The sequence below is a fragment of the Lethenteron reissneri genome, chromosome 34, assembly GCF_015708825.2.
Source record: "Lethenteron reissneri isolate LAM-NWPU_2019-01 chromosome 34, ASM1570882v1, whole genome shotgun sequence".
Lineage (NCBI taxonomy): Eukaryota > Metazoa > Chordata > Hyperoartia > Petromyzontiformes > Petromyzontidae > Lethenteron > Lethenteron reissneri.
Genome location: NC_083812.1, coordinates 4191276 through 4204714, shown reverse-complemented (window position 1 = coordinate 4204714; position 13439 = coordinate 4191276). Strand labels below are relative to the sequence as shown.

The window sequence follows — 13439 nt, the reverse complement described above, 5'->3', positions numbered from 1 at the left end:
CATACTAAGACAGAATGTTGCTATGTGTATATATGTGTGTTGTTTTAACGAATTACACCTGGCGAGGTGTATAACCGTCCGCATTGTCACGCGTCCTGATCAATCAATCGGCGTGATTAAGCGTGCGACGCTCCTGCCACGTCGCTTCTTACCCTACCCCCCTCCCCGCTCCCAGAGGGCTGCGAGCGCGTTGATTCATCACATCCCTTGTAACGATTTCATGCGATAACGCCTCCGCTCTCTTCCATCGAGAGAATGCGCTTGAGCTTGATCTCGCGAGGGTTTTTGCTTGAGTGTCGGAACCATGGTGGTGATGATGATGGTGGTCGTGGTGGTGGTGATGATGGTGGTGGTGATAGTGATGGTGGTGGTGGTGATGATGATGATGGTGGTGATGGTGGTGGTGGTGATGGTGTTGGTGGTGATGGTGATGGTGGTGGTGGTGGTGGTGGTGATGATGGTGGTGGTGATGATGGTGGTGGTGATGGTGGTGGTCGTGATGGTGGTGGTGGTGATGATGGTGGTGGTGGAGGTGATGATGGTGGTGGTGATGGTGATGATGGTGGTGGTGGTGGCAGTCATTATCAATGTTCTATTGGCCAACAGGTCATGGGTAACACATCTAGACGCGTGCACGTCTTTAAACTACCCCTTGTCGTAGGCTCTCCGGTGTGCTTTCGGGGTTTGTGCCCGCGTGTGGTTCGGCATCATGTCTGACGTTTCGCTCCACGTGCTGCCGGGAGCTTCTTCAGGAACTGAAGACCTGTGTGTGTGTTTGTGTGTGATTGTGTGTGTGTTTATGTGTGTGATTGTGTGTGTGTTTATGTGTGTGTTTACTTGTGTTTGTGTGTGTTTGTGTGTGTGTTTGTGTGATTGTGTGTGTTTGTGTGAGTTTTGTGTGTGTATGCGTGTGTTTATTTGTGTCTGTGTGTGTGTGATTGTGTGTGTGATTGTGTGTGTGTGATTGTGTGTGTGATTGTGTGTGTGATTGTCTGTGTGTGTGTGTGATTGTGTGTGTGTGTGATTGTGTGTGTGTGATTGTGTGTGTGTTATTGTGCGTGTTTGTGTGTGTGTGTGATTTCGGCAGGCACCCCGTTATGCGAATAACGAAATCCACTTTATCCCCCGTGGGGGATGTTTCCGTGACCCTCCGGTTAAAGTGCAGCGAACACCGTCAGCGCGCCCCAACAAACGATTGGGTTTCCAAGTTTGACGCTTGAGAAATAATTTCACTCTCGCCATGGAGCTTGAGGGTCTCTCGGTGGACATTCTGACGGGGACTCTTCAGTTTCGGCCACTCCGTTGCTCTCGCTTTCTCACGGCGTGAACAGGGCCAATTACAACAACAACAATCGCTACTTCACGTTGAGTTTGGGCAACCCATTTTATGGCACCAGGAGTTAGTTCGCGTGCCCGCAGCGTTCGAAGCGCGGATCGCACTTCACCACGTTCACAATCTGGTGGACTTTTGTCATTCCCCACGTGTGAAAGGAAGAATTGGCATGTGCCCCGCGTGTCATCCGAACACGACTCTCCGCTCATCCTCTCAGCAGCAGCAGCGGCGGTGGCGGCTTTTGGCTGTCCATTGAACAAAGGCGGTGGTCACCGCCCCGCGCAGCGCTTTCAAGATGCGCTTCTGCGGCCGTCTGGAACGCTCTTCCTCCGCATATTAAGAAGCCACTGGGAGCTACGCACTTTTAGCTCTCGATTGAAAACTAATTTCTTTGGGACTGCGTTTTTGTGTTTTAGTTTGCCGTCCTTCCCCCGCACCTTCGACGAGGAGAGCGGTGTTGGCTGCGTGCGTTCGCGACAGAAGTTCAACGCACTTCCTGCGAATACGAGTGGCCGCACACAGACGGGCACACGGATCCTATTGCCGGCGTCGTACGTGGCAGCGACGTGAGGCTGCTCGCTCGCTTGCTCGCCGAGTCTCTGGGCAAATGCGAAAGATGCGATTCGAGACGACTCGACACGCAGCCCCCCCCCCCCTTGTTTTCATCCGACTCTCGTCTTTGCACTCCGCTGCACAACAGCGAGATTTACCGCCACGCCGTGGGTCCAGATGATCGCGTTGGCGCTCAGGGGTTATGGTTTAGGGTCAGGGTTAGGGTCATAAAAGTTCCGCAATAGTAGATGAATTGCCGGCTGTAGCAAAGACAAAGGTCCCCCGTATAGCCTGAACAGGCTGTTGGGGCAAGTGCTGTTCGCGAGCTGCACCTATGGAGGCCGGCACGGCACACGAGAGGGTGGGTGGTCAGCACCGCGCCCGGCCGCTTTTGTTTCCCAAGTGGCGCGATGTTTACACGCCACATCAGGTGCTCATTGTAGAATGGGTCGACCTAGGGAAGGCCCAGGACCGGTTCAGATAGTCGTCACTGGTGTTGGCCGTGAGCAGTAATCGAACCCTGGTGGCCAGGTTCGGGCTAACCGCTGCACCACCGCTCCCTCTGCGGCTATAGCGAACCGTTATTCTCACGAGCGCACGCACACGTTCTGCTATTAATTAACAACCGTGACATGCTGATAAGAGTAAGTTAGTTTAACACTCATATTCGTTGAAAGAGCAATACAAATGATGCGGCTGTCGGCAGGCGGAACTGCAAGGTCAATATTTAACATCTAACATCCTCAACCGCACATATTCTTGTAGCAGCTTTATGGCTTTTAATAATAATAATGATAATCAGTAAAGGTGTATTATTAGAGTGACGTTATATCTTAATTAATAAATAGCAATGATAGGAATTTATTCTATTTTTCCAGGTCTGGTATATCCAGGAGTTGTCCTGCCGTGAGAAATTGCATTTCCCTTCGGGTGGGACAAACACGGAGAGATCCTGGAACGAGCTCCACTCACGCTCACTCGGGGGAAGACACTGAAAGCTAAATTTTGATTTAAAGCTTTCGTGACTGCAGGGATTCATCTTCTTGGTTCTTTCGGTAAAGTCACGTAGAAGGGAAATAATAAAATAATAAAAAATAAAAACAAAACATAATAAAATAACTCTCACGACGTTTCGGCCACAACGCAAGCAGCCATCCTCAGGCGAAGACCAGGTCTTAATTCTAGATTTGAAGCTTTCGTGACTGCAAGTATTCCTATTCTTAGGTTTTTTCGGTAAAGTCACGTAGATAAAAAAAAATCTAAATTAATAAAAGTAAAATAAAAATAAATAAAAAATCACGACGTTTCGGAGGCAACACAAGCTTCCGTCTTCAGGTGGAACCGTCACATCACGCTTGCTGTAATCAAGTAAATGACAATGAAAGCTCTGCTACACCACACGGGCTCACGAACCTACTTGCTCTCCTTCCTGGCAAACACATCCGCAGCATAATCGGCTTTGAAAATTGCTAAACGGATCACGGCCGCGTGGCACCGTTCCCGCCTCGAGTCGCTCAATGCTCGTTAGCAGAGGGAGCCCCCGTGGCGAGATGTTAACTACCTCGCCTGGTATACAGGAGGGCGTGGGTTCGACCCCTACTCTGGCTTCTGTGTATTCGGTGTTTGAATGTTCTCCCCGTGGTGGTCGCGTCGATTTTTCTCCGGGTCCACCGGTTTTTGCCTCCACATTTAGGATCAACATCACGCGTTTAGAGTATTTGGCTGCTATACAATTCCACGTGATAAGCCACTTCGTTGAGCTATCATTTGTGGCCAGGTCGCTTTTGAAAAAGAGCTACACAGTTCGTTGAGCCTTACCTGGAAATAAATGTAAAAAAAAAAAATGTATTCGGGTGGGTCAGAGAGTTGGGCTTCGGATTCATCAGCAAGAACATAAGTTATTGCAATTCGAGCACGGGTGCAATGCAGACGTCCAGAAGCGAACTTGGTACAGGTACGCGTGGTGCCGATATGATTCGGGAAGTACAGCTCGCGCTGGGTTAGGACACACGTGGCGGATGGGAGAGGAACCGAGGACCGCCACGGTCATTGGGGCGGTCTCCACGAGTCTGGCAAGCAACGGGAAGACCTTAGTGCAGACGGTGGGAGACCACGAGGGCAGATGTCGGGAGGTCGCTCCGTATCAACCTCGCAGCGACCACGGTGACCTGGCAGCGGGTGACATAAAACATTTGCGAGGTGTGGTGGCATCAGCTACTTCGGCCGTGATGATAAACATATCGATTAAGCGCGCCCGTTGGCGTGGCTTGTTGTTGTTGTTGTTCCTCTGGAGACCGGGAGATCGGTGGTCGATGTTCGGTCGCCGCGTCGATGGCATTCGTCCGTGAATTCTCACCGAACAGAGTGGGGCCAGTGTGAAGGCTGCATCTTCCGACTCGTCGATAAAATCAACAGACCGCGTCAGTGGACAACAGCCCCGATAGCGGCGGGCAAGCGTTTATAGATGCCGCGGTCAACATCTGCAACTTTTTTTCTTCTTCTAGATTTGAAGCTTTCGTGACTGCAAGGATTCATACTCTTAGGTTTTTTCGGTAAAGTCACGTAGGGGGAAAATAAATAAATAAATAAATAGATAACCCTTTGATACAGTAAATCTGGCTGTGACGGTCCCACCTGATGACAGAGACTTGTGTTGCCTCCGAAACGTCGTGATTTATTATTTTATTTCTATTATTATTTCAATAATTACACTGGTCAACACACGTTTTCTGGCATAAGGTATTCCAATGGTTTTAATGTAATTTTGGGGTGCAGATTCCAAATCTGGCATCAGTTTTTGTCTATCACATCAGGTTTTTGAGATATCAAATATTGCATTTTCAATAAAAACTGCAGAAGAAAAATATTCAATAAATGTGGATATCTACATACAATGATATTATAAACACACTATCCTAAAAATACAGCACCATAGTTTAACACTAAAGCAGTCACTGACTCGCAACAACTTGCAATCATAAGTGACAGAGTTAATTTCGGGTAAAATCAATGAAAATGGGGTATGCCGATAGCATAAAAATGAGATGTGATAGAGCAAATCTGAGATCAGATTTGGAATCAGCACCCTGAAATGAGTCTAAAACAGCTGCAAAAGTCCAGGCCAGAAAAAAAACTTTTTTTTGTTGACCAGTGTTATTATAAATTTTATTATCTATTTATTTTCCCCCTACGCGACTTTACCGAAAAAACCTAAGAAAATCTGCAACCGCAAACGCAACCACTCTCCCACCCACTCACCCGTCCCCTCTCTCCTCCACCCCCACGCGGGTTTGCCACAGGTGGACACCACCGCGTCCCAGGGCGCGGCGGACGGCGTCGCGTGGCTGCGTCTGGTGCAACCGGCGAGGGACCGCGCCGAGCAGAATCTCGAGGCCTACCTCAAGAACGGGCAGCTCTTCTACCGCTCGCTGCGCAAGATCTCGCGCGACGAGGAGCTGCTGGTGTGGTACGGCAGGGAGCTGGCCGCCCTGCTGCGACTCGACGACACAGTTCCGCACAAGGCCGCCAACGGTGGGGGAGGGAGGGATGGGTGGGGGCACAAATGTTGCGTTTTGGTTCGGTTGCTCGTGCGTGCGCGCGCGTGTTTTACGGGGGGGAGCGGTGGTGCAGTGGTCGGCGCTCCCCGCGCGCGCTACGAATCTGATTCTCGCTCACGGCGCTGGCGAATGTTCGAAGTGGTCCCGGGCTCCCTCTAGGTCGACTCAGGTGTAAGCATCGCCACGAGAGAGACAGATGCGTCTGGGCGTGGTGCTGGTCACCTACAACACCCTCTCTCGTGTGTGCCGGCCTTCGTAGGTGCTCGTTAGCAGAACTTGCCAGCAGCAGTGTTTGTGTGTTTTTTTTTTATATACATGGGTGGAGTGGTGGCGCAGTGGTTTGCACACTACGCAAGAAACTCGGAAGCCTGAGTTGGATTTCCATAGATGTCTACTGTATATCTGTGAAAAAAATGCTTTATCGCTCATCGGATGCATCCAGTGTAACTAAACATTCTGATTCTAGATTCCAGGTCACGCTATTATTGGCGACGAGTCATAGTCGGACCGGTCATGAGCCTGCCCCGAGGTCAACTCACTGATCACCTCTTTCAGCCGAGACACAGATCCTCGCTAACAGCGCTTGTCGAACACAGTCTGCATGGCGAAACAGCGATTGTGTTTTTAAATGTGTGTGTGCATCAAGTGTACGCAGTACACGTATTGCTGGAGCTATCCAGTAGTAACCGTAAAATGTTTTGTTCCCGGTACCAATTGCGAAGCTAGTAATATGTTTTTCCCCTTTCAACTGGTACAAAAACTGACCGTACCAGTTGAAAGGGTAAAAACCTATTACTATATTTTGCCACTGGTAAAGGAGGTCTCATAGTGTAAATTGCAAAGCTGTTTTCGGAATGCGCTGTCCGCCGTCAAATAGACAGAAAATAAAAATCCCTCGACATATTTCTCATTAACAATCTTTTAAAAGGATCAACGGATACAACTGTCCTTCGAGATGCCGTCTCTCTTACGAAGTATGATGGACTCATCTTCTTGGTTCTTTCGGTAAAGTCACGTAGAAGGGAAGTAATAAAATAATAAAAATAAAACATAATAAAATAAAATAATTCTCACGATGTTTCGGCTACAACGCAAGCAGCCGTCTTCAGGTGAAGAATGAGACACTACCAAGCTAGGAGCTTATATATAAGCTGGGTTGGAGGTGGAAGAGCGCCTTAACAAAAATAATGTGCATATGAAGAGGAATTTAGCATATTCATGGGAAATGCGTAGGAGGTGGACTCAATGACAAGTGACTCTTTGGTCCGGTCAAACAAAAACTATTGAAGTGAAGTTACGCAGGGAGATGTTAGTACGCGTATGCGCATTACATCGTTGTCTGGGAGACATTCTTATATGAGGCTTTGGCTTGTGCGAAAATTCCCGTACTCATCAGCAGACCATTTGTGGGGTTGCGGGGAAATTAATTTGCAGGAAGCTACTAATAAGAGTTAACTAAGCCTATAGATGCCTCGTGCGCGTGTGCATTCCTCTACATGCTGTGCGTGTCATATCAATATGTACGGGGAAATCAATTTGCAGGCAGTCGCTAGTAAAGTTAATTATGCCGACGCAACACTTGAGAATTGATGGCTGCAAGAGTAATTAAAACATATGTGTATAGAGTAATAGCAGGCATGCGTGCACTTAAATGTGTCTGTATGCTGCGCTATATAGAGGCACGCACGGTTGGCTACGTACAGTGCTAAAGAAGTTATTATGTTTTATTTTTATTATTTTATTACTTCCCTTCTACGTGACTTTACCGAAAGAACCAAGAAGAAGTTCACCATACATGCGCACCATCCACGGTTAAACGCTTCTCGGTGACATGGTAGAACTTCATGAAGTGTGCGTCACAACTCACGCGGATTATACAGCACTACGGCCGGTTTCACACATACACGTGCCATTCTCAGCAACTCAAGGAACAAAGCAATGGAGCTCAAACTCACGCATAGCGTCTATGTGGGATCCAGGATCACCATCATCATCATCATAATATTTGAAGACTGAAAAAAACCTGTCCCCAATCTGAGCCATCGAACAGAGGCGGCGTTTTCAGATGCGCTTCTGCGGCCGTCTGGAACGTTCTTCGTTCCGATATGCGGAGGCCAACTGGAGCGATGCGCTTTTAAATCATGTAGATTGAAAACGAATTTCTTTAGATCTGCTTGTTGTGTTTAGTTTGTGTTGTCCTTCCTCCGGACTCTTCGATGAGCACGGTTGGCTACGTACGGTGCGAAAAAAGTTCAACATACATACGTATATATGGCGTCTCTTTATTGATCATATTCAAAGGGGGTGGGGGGGGATGCTTAACTCTAGTGATGAACTTCTGACGAACAAAGTGATGCCATACGTTTGCAGTTTTGATTTGGGCACGTCGATACACGAGGGGGGTGAGATCATGATAATTAAGATGAACACGTACAATTACAACTTTGTCCAAGTCGCCATTACACATGCATTCTAATGTGGCAAAAGTAGCAATTAAATGTATTACATACTGGCATGACAAACATGCACATATGCATCCAAACATCACATACATACGTAGAACGCAAGACAGACGCCCATTATATACACGACAAACACGACACGCATGCAAACATAAAACACGCGTCACATGACACATACGTGCAATCACACAGGCATGCACACATCACATACATACTGTGAATACACACAGACATTACATTCGTGTATACAGAAACTATCTGCGGACACATGAACATACGCTACTACGTAGACACACAACACACGCGTTACACAGACACCGCCAAGACAAAGATACCCTGTGTGGACTTTTGCAGACTGACAGGGCAAGTGCTGTTAGCGAGCACCTAGTAAGGCCAGCACGACGCTAAACCACCAACAACCGGATATTGACCGATAACTTTCTGACCTGCCCCTACTGGAGATTTGCGACAAAGAGCTTTATCGCTCATCGGATTCATCCAGTACAAATAACGATTCTGATGGGCAAAAAAAAAAATACAGGATTTTGAATTGGCTGGCAGTGGCGTCACCACAGCACCTGTGCCAGGCTAGGTGCGCATTAAAGCCACGGTGAAGGATCGAAGGCTCGCTGCGTTACGGGGAGGTCACGGGACGGCCTCCGGGTGTCAAGGGTTGACCGAGTTGCCCCGCAACTGCGTCAGCTGTGACTTCCACAGTTCCACTCAAGAAGGAACGCCACCCATCTCCTCCCCCCGCTCTAGCTAGGCAAGTGCTGTTAGCGAGCGTCTACGAAGGCCGACAAAGTATGGGTGGTCGTGGGGCGGTTCCTCCAGTGACGCTGTTCACACAGCGCAGCGGATACGCGACTCGTTTGGGGCCGAGTCGATCCAGGGGGGGTCCCGGTAATAGTCGTGAACATTCCTTTTTGGCTGTGAGCGCGAATCTAAATCGGGTCCGCCCCGGGTTGTGAGCGCGGCGCGCTGAACCACGGCACGGACCGCGTGACCGCCTACACACACGTGACCTACCGACACACGAGCACACACGGACCCCGCGCGCTTTCGCGACACTCCCATTGACGAGCACGCGCGCGCTGTCGTCGTTCGCGACACTCTCATTGACGAGCACGCGCGCGGTCGCGACACTTCCAATGACGAGCGCGCGCGCGTTCGCGACACTCCCATTGACGAGCGCGCGCGCGCGCTGTCGCCGTTCGCGACACTCCCATTGACGAGCGCGCGCGCGCGGTCGCGACACTCCCATTGACGAGCGCGCGCGCGCGCGGTCGCGACACTCCCATTGACGAGCGCGCGCGCGTTCGCGACACTCCCTTTGACGAGCACGCGCGCGGTCGCCGTTCGCGACACTCCCATTGACGAGCACGCACGCGCGCGGTCGCCGTTCGCGACACTCCCATTGATGAGCACGCGCGCGGTCGCCGTTCGCGACACTCCCATTGACGAGCGCGCGCGCGGTCGCCGTTCGCAGGAGGCGTCTCCCCATCGTCCCCGCTGCTGCGCTGTGGCGAGTGCCAGCAGGCGTTCCACTTCGAGTTCCCCTACGCGGCGCACTTGCGCTTCCTGTGCCAGAAGCGGCGCGACTTCTCGATCCTGCACGAGAACCTGCGCATCCTCGCCTTCCCGGGGGGCGGCCCCGCGCACCACCACCACCACCACGGGGTTGGCGGCGGTGGTGGCGCCGTGCTGTCCCCGGCGGCCCTCCTTCACCAGCACCTGCTCGAGGGCAAGCGGGCGGCCGCCGCGGCTGCCGCAGCCGCAGCCGGCCTCTTCCTGGAGAGCGGAAAGCGCGTCACCAACTTCCACAGCCTGGCGCACGACATGGAGAAGGCGCGGCGGCCGTCGAGCGACGCGGACGAAAGGACGCCCGCCAAGAGGGCGCGGGCGAGCGCTAAACCGCTGCCCGCCTCGGGTGACTCCCCGCCAGCGGCTGCGGCCAAGGGCGACTGTGCGCTCGTGAGCAAGGCCGCGTCGGTGCCCGTCGCGGGCGCTCTCGACGAGCACCGCGACGCCACCACCACCACCAACATCGGCGGCTGCGACGGGGCTACCCGCGACGAGCGAGTGGTGAAGGACGACCGCGAGCGCTCCTCGGATGACGTCGACGAGGTGCGGGAGGCGCCGAGGAGGCCGTGCTACGCGACGGACGCGCTGCAGCAGCAGCAGCAGCACGGCTCGAAGCGCAGCGCGTTCACAGAGGTGGTGCGCAAGGCGGGCAAGGAGCGCGCCGAGGACGAGGCGTGCGAGGCGTTCGCCGCGGCGCTCAGGAGCCGGAGCGCCTCCGCGGAGCTGTGCGGCGGTGCCAAGACTCTGTCCGAGACGCGCGCCGAGGTGGCCATCAACGCCGCGGCCGCCTTCACGTCGCTGCTCAAGTCGCCGCTCGGCGGCGCGGAGCGCAAGAGCGCCTTCTCGCAGCCCGTGCGGCCATTCGCGCAGCTCTCCGCCTCCATGCTGCCTCCCTCCATGCAGGGCTCGAAGCAGCACGGCCTCGAGATCAACGGAGGAGGCGGCTTGCAGAACGCGTACAAGCATCACCAGCAGCAGCAGCAGCACCACACGCCGCACCATCATCATCACCACCATCAGCAGCACCATCAGCAGCAGCAGCAGACCCCGTTCCTACTCGCACCCGCCTTCTGGCCCAAGGCGACCGCGATCCCAGTGCAGCTGCCCGGAGCGCTGCCCCTGCTGCCCCCGACGCTCACGCCGTTGGGGCTGCCCGCGCAGAACTGGTGCGCCAAGTGCAACACGTCGTTTCGGATGACCTCCGACTTGGTGTACCACATGCGCTCGCACCACAAGAAGGAGTACGCGGAGGAGCCGGTGCTCAAGCGGCGCCGCGAGGACAAGCTCAAGTGCCCCATCTGCAACGAGACGTTCCGAGAGCGTCACCACCTCTCCAGACACATGACCTCGCACAATTAAAGGCCCCCCCCGGCTTTCGCTGGCTTTGTTGCTCCTACGACCGGGGTTTAACTGAACCCAATTCACCCACCCCACACCCACCACCACCCCACCCCCACCACGGACGTGCAATTTTCAACGTTGTTGTTGTTACCAAATCGTCTCCGTTGCGCGCTGCACGCGGCTGGTGATTGCAAAACAAGTCCCGCGTGACGAAGAGAGCGCCGAGTGTAATTCATAGTTATTCGTGGTGTGTGTGTGCGGGTTACGTCTGGAAGACAAAGGCGTGGGCACGGGCGTGACGTTGGCCACACACCATCCCGTGTTGCCCTGCCGGCCTTGATAGGTGCTCGCAAACAGCGCTTGTCCCCCAACAGTCTGTGTTACAGGCGACACGGAGCGGTGTCTGTCCCTCGTCATCGTCCGCGCAGGTCACGTGTGATTTAAGCGCCGATGAAATCGTAGAGATCGTGTGTGCGACGCAGGCCTCGATATTTCATGAGACATTCTCGGAACACCCCCGAGGTTACGGATCTCCCCCCACGGCACTCCCACCACCCCCCCCCCTCTCTACAGCGCGCGGGTTTGGGGAGGGGGTATTTTCAGGAGATCAGCCCCGGACAGCTCCGACTGAAATGAAGCAACGTCTGTGTACGTGTGGAACTCGAGTACAGATCTGGCGTGCCCCACGCGACGCACCCGAAATTTGAATCGGCCCCTTCCAGCGTCACGTCATGTTACGTGTTTAGCAATCATCGGGCGCGTGCGGCGTGTAACACCGTGATTTGTATCTGCACGGAGAAAATTGCTGAAACGTTGAAAATGCGGACCGTGTTTCTGTCGCGATGACTGGATTTTGCAAGACTCTGCGCTTGGGCCAGGCTAAGCAGAGATCATGTATATACTGTATATGGTATAAACGTATATATGAAACACAGTGTATATACGGTATATAGAGCGCGCATGTTGCGCCTTTAGAGAGGTATTTATATATACAGTACACGAGACGGGGTTCAAAACGTTCCGCGTTACGAGACACTGGGCCCTGTCGCGCGAGCAGCATCCCATAGCCGTCTCGGCGACGAGTCGATCACCAGTTACGTCGACTTGTCTGCCGAGTAGCACGCTTGGTCAACGTACGGCGCGAAAGAAGTTCAGAACACACGCACGCACGCACGTCCGTGCAGAAATGTCAAGTCGGCAAATGCGGCCCGCTTAAGGCTCCTCCTCCGAGGGGCTAGTATGGATTTTGTGTCCATCCAACCGCGTCGCTGATGCCACTTAAACGCGATATGAGAATAAGGACCCCGCCCATGTAACGCTGTACACGTGACAGTGCGTTAGGTGTATTTCATACTAGTCTATTTTAATTACTCCGAACCGTAATTGGTAATAATTCACAGCCCTTTGTCAATCCAAAGCTAGATGAAGGTCTTCGCTGCGCCGTGTCGCTCGGGGCGGTTCCTTTGACCATACTTCACCACGCTGGTCAGTGCGGGTTGGTGAAGGTGTGGAGAGGGAGGAGGTCTGATCGACTTAATATGACTCCCCGTGGATGGCGAGCCCACGAGCAGAAATCTAACTCGGGTCATCAGCGTCGCAGCTCATCGCGTTTGTCGGTGGTGATTCTGAACGTGATGCCGTAAACTGCGTTGGGGGGGTACGTCGATAAGATTCGGATCTCGAAGGGTTTTGACCTCCCTTCGTATATCGCGGGTTTGTATGACAAGACACGTGGAAAGGTCAACGCCGTTACAATTTCGTACCCTGCTAGCGACACGCGTTCGAGAGAGACACGGCGATAGAGACGTCAACGTTCACAAGGGACGGTAGAGCGATTAACACAACAACGTCAAAGGTTGTTATAGAGGCACAGATGTTGAAGCACTTTTTGTTGTTGTTGTTATTGTTATTTTTAAAAGGCAGAGTCGTTGCCAATTGTAAACGCGCGACGTGGAGATTGAAATGCGGCGGTCACGTGGCAATGGACGTGCGCTCAATTTAAAATGAAACCTAAACGATCGTGGGGTACATTAAATGGCGATTTCAAAGGACACGTACTCACTCCACGCACTTGAAGTCAATTAAGCGTGATTAGTCAATTGCGTAAATAATTAAGCGATTGATCATTATGACGCGAGTTGGCCACAGGAGGTCACGTTGGTGTTAATGTCATTACCAAGTCGCCGCCTATATCCCGTGCACGTTGAATGACAGAAACACACATTGCACACATTACCATGGACATCGCAATCATCTGGTGTAACACCACCACGTTGTTACCCCCCCACCACCGCCTCCAAGCCCCTCGTAATGATCGGTATAATTAACAAAGACTCAACACACTCGTCAATAATACCACCGTGAACGGATAAAGATGTAAAACGGGCCAGTGTCACTGACAAATGTGAGTTTTGTGATTTGTGCTTTATGCACAACCACAAACCACAGCGGCCCACGCAGTATCACAATTATTTTGTTGACTATAAACGCGTAATTAAGACGCATCAAGAATGACACGGACGGCATTTGAAGGGGAATAGAATTAGCTCTCCGTCAGCAGTGGGCACAGCGTCTTTGCCATAGCGGTGGGGGGAGGGGGAGTGCCGGTTA

General features: G+C 52.3%; 1 protein-coding gene across 1 annotated transcript in view; it reads left to right on the top strand.

Moving 5' to 3' along the window:
- Window positions 1-13439, top strand: part of LOC133350564 (PR domain zinc finger protein 8-like) — a 24321-nt gene extending 10882 nt beyond the window's left edge. Inside the window, exons 3-4 of the mRNA XM_061565030.1 lie at window positions 5185-5416; window positions 9397-13439. Coding sequence (XP_061421014.1) covers window positions 5185-5416; window positions 9397-10847 — 1683 coding nt within the window. The 3' untranslated portion in view covers window positions 10848-13439. The remainder of the gene's footprint in view (window positions 1-5184; window positions 5417-9396) is intronic.